Source organism: Hypanus sabinus, chromosome 6, assembly GCF_030144855.1.
Source record: "Hypanus sabinus isolate sHypSab1 chromosome 6, sHypSab1.hap1, whole genome shotgun sequence".
NCBI classification, from domain to species: domain Eukaryota; kingdom Metazoa; phylum Chordata; class Chondrichthyes; order Myliobatiformes; family Dasyatidae; genus Hypanus; species Hypanus sabinus.
In genome coordinates, this window is record NC_082711.1 from 170,494,291 (window position 1) to 170,508,914 (window position 14,624).

General features: G+C 42.5%; 1 protein-coding gene across 10 annotated transcripts in view; it reads left to right on the plus strand.

Annotated features, from left to right (window-relative positions):
• nf1a (neurofibromin 1a) overlaps positions 1–14,624 on the plus strand; it is a 357,260-nt gene that overhangs the window by 298,444 nt on the left and 44,192 nt on the right. For all 10 annotated transcript variants that reach the window (XM_059973505.1, XM_059973509.1, XM_059973507.1 and 7 more), the window contains 5 exons: positions 830–931; positions 1,414–1,554; positions 4,614–4,740; positions 11,335–11,466; positions 12,414–12,549. In XM_059973505.1, coding sequence (XP_059829488.1) covers positions 830–931; positions 1,414–1,554; positions 4,614–4,740; positions 11,335–11,466; positions 12,414–12,549 — 638 coding nt within the window. The remainder of the gene's footprint in view (positions 1–829; positions 932–1,413; positions 1,555–4,613; positions 4,741–11,334; positions 11,467–12,413; positions 12,550–14,624) is intronic.

A 14,624-nucleotide genomic window follows, 5' to 3' on the forward strand; every position in this document is an offset into this window, starting at 1 on the left:
TTTCATGGCTACTAGTTACAGAGAATGACCCAAAGCACGAATTACTACATGAATGAGTCATCAGCCAGTTGTTTCTGGTGGAGGCTAGGTTTTCATTCTTCAACAGACCTGCACTAGGTGTCATCATCTGATCAAATATGATGGTCTGTTCCTCCAATCAGTAATGCTCTACTATCATAGCAATTGAAAGGGGAGAGAGCATTCCAAAACACCATCCCTTCAAAACTGACCAAAGTCTGAAGTAATTTCTTTATTTTCTTAAGAATTCAAAGCATTATGTGCCATAACTCTTGATGAACTGAAGTTCCTGTGAAAATTGATTGTTAATGACAAAAATCCATTTTGATCATTAAAGGTGTTTTGGAGCCAAGTCAAACTTTTTGAAGAGGCTAGGAATTGTCTGAAGCCTAAGTTGAATGAACCTGCTTAAATAATGCATGTTCCTGAGCTATGGGTACTAAATTAGGAACATAGTATTTGATTATTTTAAACCGAAAGTCAGAATTTCTGAGACAGGAGCAAATACTTTTTGAGCTGTAGGCAAAGGAGAAAAAAATGTAATTAGCATGATGTTATGCTATGAAGTTTTTAGATTGTTGTTGGAATGGTCTTCCAACCAATGTCATTAAAGTCTTAGTAAATGATGGTTTATGTTGTCTTATTGTGGCCTATTCACAGCTGAGAAAGCAATTTGGGCATGAGACTCAGACTCTAAGGACTGAGAGATGCAATATAAGTTCTCCAACGCTCACCTTGGTGAAGGCTTGAGAAAATCGAATAACCCCTGAAAAATGCATAACTAACCAAAGTGTCCTTCTTATATGCACAGGGTCTGGAGAGTTGCCTGAAAGGTCCTGATAACCACAACAGCCAAGTTTTGATCGAAGCTACTGTCATAGCATTGACGAAGCTTCAACCACTGCTCAACAAGGTAGAGGCATCAGTGAGAAAATATGAGAAATTTTTGACAAGAACAGCTTTCACTTTCTAAGATAAGCAGAAGACTAACTGACTATATTTTAATCAAATCAGTGCATCACTGCCTTTCAGAAAAAAAATTGCTTCCAGTTAATTGCCAGTCACTCTTGACCTGGAAGTGGAAGTTTATGGGTTCAAGTTCCTTTCTATTCCAGAAAATCTAAGTTGATGCTTAAGTTAACTATTAAAGGAGTACTGCATTATCAGAGGAGAAGTCTTTCACATGAAGTATTAAACTCTTGGCCGGGGTGGGGGGGAGGGAGCGGTTGAAAGCCCAATAAGGAAAAGAAACTTGTAAAGTTGAAATGGTCACAGCTCTATATTTGTTCATTTGAAATACTAAAATACTTGGTTAATAACTTGAACCTGTATGGTTAACAGTTTATATACAAATATAACTAGAGAAATAACACTGTAAAACATTTGCTTTTAAAGGACTCAAATATGCACAAGGCCCTATTTTGGGTGGCAGTAGCAGTGTTACAGCTGGATGAAGTCAACCTGTACTCTGCTGGCACAGCGTTGCTGGAGCAAAATCTACACACGTTGGATAGTCTTAAGGTCTTCAATGACAAGGTAAACAGATGGCAAACGTCCTGAAAATGAGACAGAACTTCAAGGATCAGAACATTGGAGTATGAGTCTGGCTGTTCTGAAAAAGATGCATTTTATTTTAGCTCAAAATTTATTTTTACTTATTTAATTTTTAAAGAGTATGAGTGAGTGTGTGTGTGAGTGTGATTGTCCATCGTATCCAACAATGACAGGAAACCTGTGTGGGAGAGGTTTTTAAGTGGAAAAGCTGTTGTGCTGGGGCAGTTCCACTCTCAACCTCAGAAGGCTAGGTGCAGTGGTACGAACAAGCGTCACAAACTGGTGCCTTCATTAGTTGCAAGCGGCGGCCATGGCGTATTCTTTACCTTGTCATGACCTTTGCTCCTCATGGAGCATTGCAATACCGCTTCACGAGCCTTTAGATCTCGCTGTAAATCTCATCCATTTGCATGCCAGGACAGGCACTGGGGCACGAGGCTGCTGGCTACCCTCGCCTGGTTTAGCCCACCTGTCGAAGCGGTGTACCCAGGGGTGGCCACTGTCACATGCAAACAGCTACTGGGAGCCACAAGTGGGAGCTGAGTGTCCAGTTGTGACCAAAGGTGGGTGAGTTTCCCCAGACTGGACACAACAAGCCTCTTGACCAGAAGTGCTACCGCTCCCTGGGCGTCCCATACATCCTGACGGTGTTTAGGCAGTAATAACGGTCCTCCATCTCTGTCTGATAGAAGGATTCATAGAAAACCTACAGCACAATACAGGCCCTTCAGCCCACAAAGCTGTGCCGAACATGTCTCTACCTTAGAACTACCTAGGCTTTACCCATAGCCCTCTATTTTTCTAAGCTCCATGTAGCCATCCAGGAATCTCTTCAAAGACCCTATCGTATCCACCTCCACTGCTTCCACCAGTAGCCCATTCCACACACTCACCACTCTCTATGTAAAAAAAACTTACCCCTGACATCTCCTCTGTACCTGCTTCCAAGCACCTTAAAACTGTGCCCTCTCGTGCTAGCCATTTCAGCCCTGGGGAAAAGCCTCTGACTACCCACAAGATCAATGCCTCTCATCATCTTACACACCTCTATCAGGTCATCTCTCATCCTCCGTCGCTCCAAGGAGAAAAGGCCAAGTTCAAACAGTTGTGGCCGGTTCATTGGCTATATTTAAGAGGAAGTTAGATATGGCCCTTGTGGCTAAAGGGATCGGGGGGGGGGGGGGGGGTATGGAGAGAAAGCAGATACAGGGTTCTGAGTTTGATGATCAGCCATGATCATACTGAATGGCGGTGCAGGCTCGAAGGGCCAAATGGCCTACTCCTGCACCTATTTTCTATGTTTCGCTCAACCTATTCTCATAAGGCATGCTCCCCAATCCAGGCAACATCCTTGTAAATCTCCTCTGCACCCTTTCTATGGTTTCCACATCCTTCCTGTAGTGAGGCAACCAGAACTGAGCACAATACTCCGAGTGGGGTCCAGCCAAGGTCCTACACATTATCTCTCGATTCTTCATTGCTGTTTCCCTAACAATTGTTTTTGGACTAGTGAGGCTTGTTAGCCCTGAGCTGAATCCCCGAATCTGGAGGACTGGTGAACCACTCTTAGCCTGGCCTCTACCCTTTGGCATGGGTGACCCTACCAAGAGGCAAAGCACAAGGCCATGACTCCAGCCAACAGAGCTCTCTGGGTCATTGAGGCACTCAAGCCTCCAAACACTATGACATTGGTCCTCTTGGAGGTGTCATTCTGAACACTGAAGATTTTCCCTTTGAAGCCAAAGGCTAGTTTTTTTTTGTTTTCTTTCAACCCAAATGTTATTGTGTATTCTGTACAAAATAAAGCTTTATGACTTAATTTAAAAAAATAAATTGGTATCCACATAACTACTGCTAATTCTGAGAAACCTAGAAATAGGAATTGTTCATTTTACCCCTTGACGTGATCAGTGACCTTTATACACCATGTACTTCTCTATGCCCTACATCTCTTAATATGTTGGTCAATCTTAGAAATCTCTTGGATTCTGATGTAAAATTAGAGATTGACACTTACAAGAGATCTTAGCTTTGTGGGAGTATAATCTCAAATAATTTTAAAAATTAATTCCTGAGTGGAATTTAGTATGGTTGTTTGCTTTCATTTCTTTAGTCATTCTCAGCTTGCTGTTGTAGAGCCAGTAGACTATGTAGAGACTTATAGCAGCCTCTGGCTTCTGATTTTGGTAAAGGGGAGGCATGAAATAAGGAGCTTCTCGTTTTCTTGAACTTGCAGTATAGCCTCCCCCTCCCCCTTTTCCTTCACCATTTACCATTCCCACTTCCCCCTCTCACCGTTTCTCCTTATCTGCCCTCTCTAATTGGATTTCCCCCTTCTCCATCCCTTTATCTCTTCCACCAGTCAACTTCCCAACTCTTTACTTCACCCCTCTCGCTCGCCCAGATTCACCTATCACCTACTACCTTGTACTGCTTCCTCACCTTCCCCCATCTCCTTGCTTTGACTTTTTTTTCTAATTCCGATGAAGGATCTCGGCCTAAAACATCGACTGTTTACTCTTTTCTGATAGGGTTATGAAGAGTAGACAGGGAGTATCTGTTTCCCAGGGCTAAAATGTCTTAATACCAGAGGGTATGCATTGAAAGTAAGAGGGGTTAGGTTCAAAGAGGATGTGAGGGGTAAGTTTTTTGCTCAGAGAGTGGTGGATGCCTGGAATGCACTGCCTGGTAAAAGAGGCAAATACATTAAAAACTTCTAAGAGATATTTGGATAGGCACATGGTTGAGAAAGATGAAGGGAAACGAATATTGGGTAGGTGAGAGGGATTAGTGTTTGTGTGTTATTGATTTTCTTCTCAGGTGGTTTGGCTCAACATTGTGGGCTGAATGGCCTGTTCCTGTGCTGTACTGTTCTGTGTTCTGAGTGAAACAACATGAGAAGCAATACTTACCTCGCATTGCATTTTCAGACCACCATCAACTGTGCTCTTTGGTATGGCGTGATAAATGCCCACAGCTCATGGAGCGGGCAGGCATGATTTAGAATGTTGCTCATTGAAGCCTTTTGATTTTCCTGACAGAGTCCAGAGGAGGTATTTATGGAGATTAGAAGACCCTTGGAATGGCATTGTAAGCAGATGGATCACTTTGTTGGGCTCAACTTCAACTCTAACTTCAATTTTGCATTGGTGGGGCACCTGATGAAAGGTGAGGAGAGTTAATTCATCAGTGTTCTCTTCAAATTCCAGAATCAGAATCAGGTTTATTATCACCGGCATGTGACGTGAAATTCGTTAACTTAGCAGCAGCAGTTCAATGTAATACATAATATGGAAGAGAAAAAAATAAGTAAGATAATAATAATAAATAAATAAATATATGATATTAAATAGATTTTAAAACATATAAGAAAACAGAAATACTGCATATTAAAAAAGTGAGGTAGTGTCCAAGGGTTCAATATCCATTTAGGAATCGGATGACAGAGGGAAAGAAGTTGTTTCTGAATCACTGAGTGTGTGCCTCAGTAAGGGGAAGAAATTACTAGAATTGGAAGGTTGGAAGCTATCCAGATGGATATTTAATTATTGAGATACAGTGCAGAATAGGCCCTTTAGATCCTTTGAGATGCACCGCACATCAATCCCCCAACATAATCCTAGCCTAATCGTGGGACAACTTACAATAAGTAATTAACCTACCAACCGGTACATCTTTGGACTGTGGGAGGAAACCAGAGTACCCAGACGTAGGTGGTCACAGAGAGAACGTACAAACTCTTTACAGGCGAATTGAACCCAGGTCGCTGGTACTGTGAAGCATTGTGCTGACCATTACGCTGCTATGAATAAGGTGCTGCACCTCCAACCTGAGTTTAGCCTCATCATGGCAGTAGAGGAAGCTGAATGGGAATGAGAAGCAGAAATAAAATGGGTAGCCACCGGGAGATTCTGCCGTCTAGGACAGTGGGAGAAGTTCGTAGAAGTCCTATACCTTGCTGAAATCATGTGCAAAGACTCTCCTCTTTGCTTCAGTAAATAAGTTGTTGATGGCTTGGAGTTCAGTGTCCTGCCATGTGCTGACATAATGTAATCTGCTTAACGTAGCGTGACCACTGAGGTTTGGGTGACTTTGGTTCTGGAGAGTGGTCACTGTAGGTTGAATAGGTTCAAGTTAGTTATATGGATTGACTCCACTGTTAATTGTTTTAATTTGATTTAGAGAAACAGTACGGTAACAGGTGCTTCCAGCCCAACAAGCTGGCGTCACCCAGTTGTTCCCATGTGACCACTTAACTCACTAATCTGTACGTCTTTGAACTGTGGGAGGAAGCCAGAGTGCCTGGAGAAAACCCACATTGTCAGGGGTAGAATGAACAAACTCCTTACAGACAGTGACAGGAATTGAACCCAGGTCGCTGGCTTTGTAATAGCATTATGCTATCGGTATTGCTACTGTGCTGCCCCCGCACGCTTTTATTGGAGGTGAGATACAACATTGCAGTGAGAAATATAGATTGAAGTATGGAGGCTATGACATGGCCTTGTTATCCACCATCTTCACTGAGGTGTGCTCAAATGTAAAGCCTCTTAATTCACATGCCATAATGAAACATATAACCACATAACAATTACAGCACGGAAACAGGCCATCTCGTCCCTTCTAGTCCGTGCCGAACGCTTACCCTCACCTAGTCCCACCGACCTGCACTCAGCCCATAACCCTCCATTCCTTTCCTGTCCATATACCTATCCAATTTTACTTTAAATGGCAATATTGAACCTGCCTCTACCACTTCTACTGGAAGCTCGTTCCACACAGCTGCCACTCTTTGAGTAAAGAATTACCCCCTCGTGTTACCCCTAAACTTTTGCCCCCTAACTCTCAACTCATGTCCTCGTGTTTGAATCTCCCCTACCCTCAATGGAAAAAGCCTATCAACATCAACTTTATCTATCCCCCTCATAATTTTAAATACCTCTATCAAGTCTCCCCTCACCCTTCTACGCTCCAAAGCATGAGGACCTAACTTGTTCAACCTTTCTCTGTAAATTAGGTGCTGAAACCCAAGTAACATTCTAGTAAATCTCCTCTGTACTCTCTCTATGTTGTTGACATCTTTCCTATAATTCCATGACCAGAATTGTACAAAATAGTCCAAATTTGGCCTTTCCAATGCCTTGTACAATTTTAACATTACATCCCAACTCCTATGCTCTGACTTATAAAGGCCAGTATACCAAAAGCTTTCTTCATCACCCCATCCACATGAGATTCCACCTTCAGGGAACTATGCACCATTATTCCTAGGTCACTCTGTTCTACTGCATTCTTCAATGCCCTACCATTTACCATGTATGTCCTATTTTGATTATTCTTACCAAAATGTAGTACCTCACACTTATCAGCATTAAACTCCATCTGCCATCTTTCAGCCCACTCTTCTAACTGGCCTAAATCTCTCTGCAACCTTTGAAAATCTACTTCATTATCCACAACGCCACCTATCTTAGTATCATCTGCATACTTACTAATCCAATTTACCACCCCATCATCCAGATCATTAATGTATATGACAAACAACATTGGACCCAGTTCAGATCCCTAAGGTACACCACTAGTCATGGTCACTTCCAACCTGACAAACAGTTATCCGCCGCTACTCTTTGGCATCTCCCATCCAGCCACTGTTGAATCCATTTTACTACTTCAATATTAACACCTAAAGATTGAACCTTCCTAACTAACCTTCCGTGTGGAACCTTGTCAAAGGCCTTACTGAAGTCCATATAGACAACATCCACTGCTTTACCCTCGTCAACTTTCCTAGTAACCTCTTCAAAAAATTCAATAAGTTTTGTCAAACATGACCTTCCACGCACAAATCCATGTTGACTGTTCCTAATCAGACCCTGTCTATCCAGATAATTATATATACCATCTCTAAGAATACTTTCCATTAATTTACCTACCACTGACGTCAAACTTACAGGCCTATAATTGTTAGGTTTACTCTTAGAACCCTTTTTAAACAATGGAACCACATGAGGAATACGCCAATCCTCCGGCACCATCCCCGTTTCTAATGACATTTGAAATATTTCTGTCAGAGCCCCTGCTATTTCTACACTAACTTCCCTCAAGGTCTTAGAGAATATCCTGTTAGGACCCGGAGATTTATCCACTTTTATATTCCCTCCTCTTTAATCGTCATAGTTTCCATAACTTCCCTACTTGTTCCCCTTACCTTACACAATTCATTATCCTTCTCCTTAGTAAATACTGAAGAAAAGAAATTGTTCAAAATCTCCCCCATCTCTTTTGGCTCCACAAATAGCTGTCCACTCTGATTCTCTAAGGGACCAATTCTATCTGTCACTATCCTTTTGCTATTAATATAGCTTTAATATAGCTGTAGAAACCCTTTGGATTTACTTTCAGCTTACTTGCCAAAACAACCTCAGTGGCACTTTATTAGGTACACCTGTACACCTTCTCATTATTGCACATATCTAATCATCCTAATCATATAATCATATGGCAGCAGCTCAATGTATAAAAGAGGTATTGTTGTTCAGACCACACATCAGAATGAGGAAGTAATATGATTATCTCAGAAACCGATCTCCTGGGATCCTCACCCACAACAGAGATAAAGGTATGAAAAAACAAGAAAAACCTGTGAGCGGCAGTTCTGTGGACACAAATGCCTTGTTAATGAGAAAGATCGGAGGAGAATGGCCAGACTGGTTCAAGCTGACATAAAAACAACAGGCAGGCAAGAATTCTACCACTGAACCACCAGTGCAACTCAGGAAGGCAACAGGGACTCAAATAATCACGTGTTATAACAGTGGTGTGCAGAAACAAACAGCAGAGAAACTCGTTCATAATCACCATGGTCAGAATTGCCATCTTTCTTAAAGATAGTTGATATTATGGCATCTCTGACATCCCCTGGTGTATCCTGCTCTTCCAGATGTAGGTGAAGAGATGGTGGATTCGTGCTGTTTGCCACCAAGTTTCTGAACTCCGTCTGGAGTATTATCTGATTCAAGGCCTTGTTCTGTGGGGTCTGTCGATCTGGAGCAGTGTAGGGCCAGACTGAGTAGGCGGTTGTGGGGAGGAGTCAGAAGCATGCCTGGCAGTGCCATACCACAGGATTCTCCATCTGCATATCTGGACTCTTGTAGGGAGGGTAGGATTAAATAAAAGATTAAAGGTTAGCTTTATTTGTCAGGTGTATATTAAAACATCAAAATATACAGTGAAGTGCAATGTTGTCAACAACAAACACAGTCTGAGGATGTATTGGCATCCTGCAGGTGTCGCCACACTTCTGGCGCCAACATAGCATGCCCACAGATTACGAATCCTAATCCTTTTGTCCACTCACACTGGACCTCCTTCAATTCGCCTACCAACACAACTGATCGACAGATGACGCAATAGCCACAGCTCTACACACCATCCTTACACATCTAGAGAAAAGGGATGCTTATGCGAGAATGCTCTTCTCGGACTATAATTCAGCATTTAACACCATAATTCCCTCCAGGCTTGACCAGAAGCTCAGAGACCTCGGCCTTCACCCTGCCTTGTGCAGCTGGATCCTGGACTAACTGTCAGATCAGTGGCAGGTGTTAAGAGTGGGCTCCCTCACCTCCACCCTCTGACTCTCAACGCAGGTGCCCCTCAGGGCTGTGTCCTAAGCCCCCTCCTGTACTCTCTGTATACCATGACTGTGTCGCCACCCACAGCTCCAATCTGCTAATTAAATTTGCTGACGACACTACACTGATTGGCCTAATCTCAAATAATAATGAGGCACACTACAGAGAAGAAGTCATCACCCTGACACAATGGTATCAAGAAAACAACCTCTGCCTCAGTGTCACATTAACAAAGGAGCTGGTTGTGAGCTACAGGAGGAATGGAGACAAGCTAACCCTTATTGACATCTGTGGATCTGGGGTTGACAGGGTGAATAGTTTTAAGTTCCTCAGCATACACATCACCGAGAATCTCACGTGGTCTGTACATACCGGCTGTGTGGTGAAAAAGGCACAACAACGCCTCTTTCATCTCAGACGGCTGAAGAAGTTTGGTATGGGTCCCCAGATCCTAAGAATTTCCTACAGGGGCATAATTGAGAGCATCCTGACTGGCCACATCACTGCCTGGTATGGGAACCGTACCTCCTTCAATCGCAGGGCTCTACAGAGTGGTGCGGACAGCCCAGCGTATCTTTAGATGTGAACTTCCCACTATTCAGGACATTAACAAAAACAGGTGTGTAAAAAGGGCCCAAAGGATCATTAGGGACCCGAGTCACCCCAACCACAAACTGTTCTAGCTGCTACCATCCGGGAAACGGTACCGCAGCATAAAAGCCAGGACCAACAGGCTCCGGGACAGCTTCTTCAGACTGATTAATTCATGCTGACGCAACTGTATTTCTATGTTATATTGACTGTCCTGTTGTACATAATATTTATTACAAATTACTATAAATTGCACATTTAGATGGAGACGTAAAGTAAAGATTTTTACTCCTCATGTATATGAAGGACGTAAGTATTAAAATCAATTCAATTCAGAATGTGGAAAGAAACTGGAGCAGCCGGAGGTCACAGTGTGAACATACAAACACCTTCAGAATGCAGTAGGGATTGAAGGGCTGTTGTTCTAAAGATTTATGTTACTGTGCCCCCCCCCCCCACCTTTGTGCCAGTAATGTTAACCGAATGCTTACAGCTAGGTCTTTTCCCTTATTTTGCTGCCCTCTGCTTTGACATCTAGATTTGGAAATATTTAAGTAAGACACAAGTACAGTGGATTCCAGTTAATTGAGGCATATCAGGACTAGGACATTTTGGTCCAATTAAGCGACTGCCCCAATTAGCTAAAATTTCATGGAAATAGTTAAAAAAGTACAAAAAGCATAAACTGACTAACACATTTTTAATGAACTACAGAACAAATTTGAACACTACTAATACGACTGCAGCATCATAAAATAGCATATTAGTTCTTAATGCTTATCAACTAAGGGATTCATCTATGTCATGTTCTTTTGACTGTAAATGAACAAAATCAGTGCAGCCACTTATTGCAGATAAAGGACTGCCTTCACAGAGTGCTGTTGACAACTGCATCCTCCAAATAAATCTTCATTTTCATTGTTACATTCAAGATGATTTTAGATACTTTCAGATTCTTCATAGTTTCTTGTTGAAACAGTGAAATTGTTTCATTTTCACTCTCAGCTATTTCTGGCATCTCCAAGCCAGAATACTTGAAACTGCAGTTCTGAATTTTCTTACTGTTATTTCTCACTATCAGTGACAAAAATTACTGCATTTTGAACATAAACACACGCAGCTAATGCCATTTAAAAATAGTTCACTCAAAGCACAATGTTGTGTCTAATAGCCATGCAAGCGTGCCTAACTGACGTTAGTTAGAAACTGTTTGGCGATAGGCTCTTGCCCCATTTAAGTGGTGTAGTGTCCCAAATAAATGAAGGGAATCCTGGCTATTTCCTTAGTTACTTTTTGTTGTTTATGTATTGTTTGATATAAGTGGCTGCCCCAATTAATTAGAATCCACTGTATTTTTATCCTCTGTGCCTCAAGATTCTCTCTTTCACTTCTGATGGAAAATCACAAGTTAAATGCCAGCTTTCATTTTTAACATAGAAAGTGATGTTCTGACTGAGTGTTAAGATCATGTTCCTCTTCTTCTTTCCCTTCCCTACCCTCACCCCAATCAACTATCCCTCGCACCTTTTTTACTTAGGGTACAGACATCCGTCTCCCACCACGGTGGCCAGAACAGTGAGGATATTGCATACCCTACTAGCCTTAGTTGGCAAGCACAGGAACTGCGACAAATTTGAAGTTAACACACAGAGTGTGGCTTATCTTGCTGGTGAGAAGTTTTGTTTGCTTTTGATTTATCAGAAGTGTACTTAGCTACTGAGATTCCTCCCATTATATGATTATTTGTGTGAACTGCCAGAAAAAATAAGGGTGAGGAGGAACATGAATTATACCCATTGCCATATCACTCAAAGGCTACTGGAAATAAGTCAACCAAAATAAACAAGTTGGCAGAGTGATTTAACCCGGTCTTCTGCTACCCCAGTGACTTGACTAATTCCAACCAAATTGATTCTAGGGGCCCAATATTCTTGGGGGGGTGGAACAGCAAGTCTTTAATCAAGTTAGGTGCCTTTAGTCTGAAAATATGCAAATAAATAAAAATATGGTTGACACTTGAGTTACCACAGCCACAGGGCTGCCAGCCATCCCTGAGTAGTTTTGAGAAAGCTGAGCTCTTCAGGCGTCCATGAGGGTTATGTATTTTTCCAAATACGCCTGTGGAAGTGCTGGGGGCAGAGATTCTCACAACACTTAAAGAAGACGCTTCTAGACAAGCTCTCTTCTTCTTCTTCGGCTGTCCGTCAATTTCGATATTGACTGAGGCCTGGGCAAGGTTGTATGGAAGACCGGCAGTCGCCCATGCTGCAAGTCTCCCCTCTCCCCTCTCCCCGTTAGACAAGAACTTGAATCACCAAGGTATGGAAGGCAGTGGACCTAATGTGGGGAAATGGCTAGTTGGTAAATGGTCTTAGATGGTGGTGCAATAATGGGCCGAAAGGCACGGTTCTGTGGTACACAAAACTGCTATGCTATGACATTGCAGCCATAGCCCCCTATAAAATAGAATCTAGAATTCTGACATTAATACTCTTGAGTTTCCCATCCACATAATTTTGCCCACTTTAATCTTAGAACTGAGGATTGTACAATGTTCATGGACTGGGGTAAGAGCAGTGACACAATGGTGGTCATTATTCTTTTCTCCCTCTACAGCCTTACTGACGGTTTCAGAGGAGGTGAGGAGTCGGTGCAGCCTGAAACATAGGAAGTCTCTCTTAATGTCTGACGTCTCCGTGGAAAACGTGCCAATGGATACATATGCCATGCACCATGGTGACCCGGGCTCCAGGTTTATAAGCACCTTTTTTTCTTGCTTTGTTTGCACGTTGTTATTGCTTTTGCTTTGTTGATCTTTTGCCGGCATTTGGGAGGAGATGGAAAACATGACTCCACGTCTTTCATTGCAATTCCATAAATAGTCTCTCATGTCAGATTAACTTTTGTGTGAATTGAGAATTGTTGGTGTGTTAACTGATTGTAGAAGGGAAGTTGAATAAACAAGGCATGGGTGGAGAGGGATAGAGGATACGTTGATGTGATTAGATGAAGAACAGTTATAGACAGGGCTTCCATGAAGCAGAAGCACGTATAAATTTTGGACTTGTTGGCCGAGCAGCCTAATGTGCACATCGTGTGCTGTTGCGGCACAGGTGTTGGTTTGTGATCCAGAGTGAGCAGAGGGGAGGTTAGTTTCGAAAAACTGATATTATGTCTACACAGTGGAACTCAATCACAGCAGTTCATCTGGGGGTCAGTATGGGTGAATGGTCTCAATTGGCTGAATGGCCTCTATGTCTTGTGCTCTTAAATTCCACCAGAAAATAAAGAGCAGGAGGTAGGCCACTGGGTCTTTAATGCTCAGCAAGTGTTTATCACAGTGAAGAAGAGGGATTTCATAAGAAATTGAAAACTATAGCATACAGAGTGGTAAGCTAGAAGACTGGGAAGCTTTTAAGGTTCAGCAGTAGAAGACAAAGTAAAAAGCCCACAAGAAGGGAGAAAATGCGTTTTGAGGAAAGGACATGCAGAGTATGAAAACCGTGAAAAACAGGAAGTGGGTAGCTAAGAGGAGACCTTGAGAAAACAAGGTTGGGATGGGAATGGGAAGTAGAATTAAAAGGGGTGGCCTGGTACCGGGAGCCTTTTCTGCTTTTTCTGGCAGATGGAGCGTAGATGTTCAGCAAAGTGGTCTCTCAATCAACGAAGAGCAACTTCGTTCCATACACAAAAAGCAAGATTTTCCAGTGGCCAACCATTTTAATTCCAATTCCCATTCCCATTCCGACATGTCAGTCCATGGCCTCCTGTACTACCACAATGAGGCCACACTCAGGTTGGAGGAGCAACACTTAATATTTCATCTGAATAGGCTCCAGCCTGACAGGATGATCATCAATTTTTCTTAACTTCTGTTAATTTCTCCCCCCTTTAATTTATCTCTTTTTCCATTCCCCATTCTGACTACCCTGTCACCCCTTTTCTCTTCACCTGCCCATCACCTTCCTCCGGTGCCCCTCCTCCTTCCCTTTCTCCCATGGTCCTATCAGATTCCAGCTTCTTCAGTCTTTACAATTTCCACCAATCACATCCCAGCTTCTCACTTCATCCCACCTCCCCCACACACCTACCTTCCCCCTCACCTATCACCTTCCAGCTCTTATTTCTTCCCCTCCCTCCAGCTTTTTACCCTGGCTTATACCCACTTCCTTTCCAGTTCTGATGAAAGGTCTTGGCCCAAAAGGTCAACTCTATTTCTCTCCATTGATGCTGCCTGCCTGCTGAGTTCCTCCAGCATTTTGGGTGTGTTACATTGGAGAATACCCAGTGTGACTCACTTGTTCAAAAAAGGAGAAAGGGCAGGGAACTACAGGCGGTTATAGCAGTTAGACTTACTAGCAACTTGCTCGCTTCAATAGTCAAAGAGGAAAGAGAAAAATTATTCTTGTAGTGGGTAGTTGAACCATTGAAGTATTTAAGATGGAGATGGCTCAGTAGATAAAGGGGTAGATAAAGGGGTATGCAGAAATGGCACAGAAGCAGGCGGGTGTGTCACTATTGAAGGTGAAGACAGTTTTACCAAGAAGTGGCTCATGAGAATGTACAGGAACTCCTTGAGGTGGATCAGTACAGCACAGAAGAGGTCCTTCAGCCCATGATATTTGAACTGACCATGACTCCACCCAAACAAATCCCTTACTTACAATTTGTAATAAATTGAAAATAACTGAACTAAACATTCTTATTTTCATTCTCCCATTCTCATGTAAAGCATTTCTCCACTGAAATCGTCATCATTTGTGTGTTTACTTTTATATTTCACTCTCTTCCTCCATTAATATCTGAGGTTGTGAATATTAGTGAAGT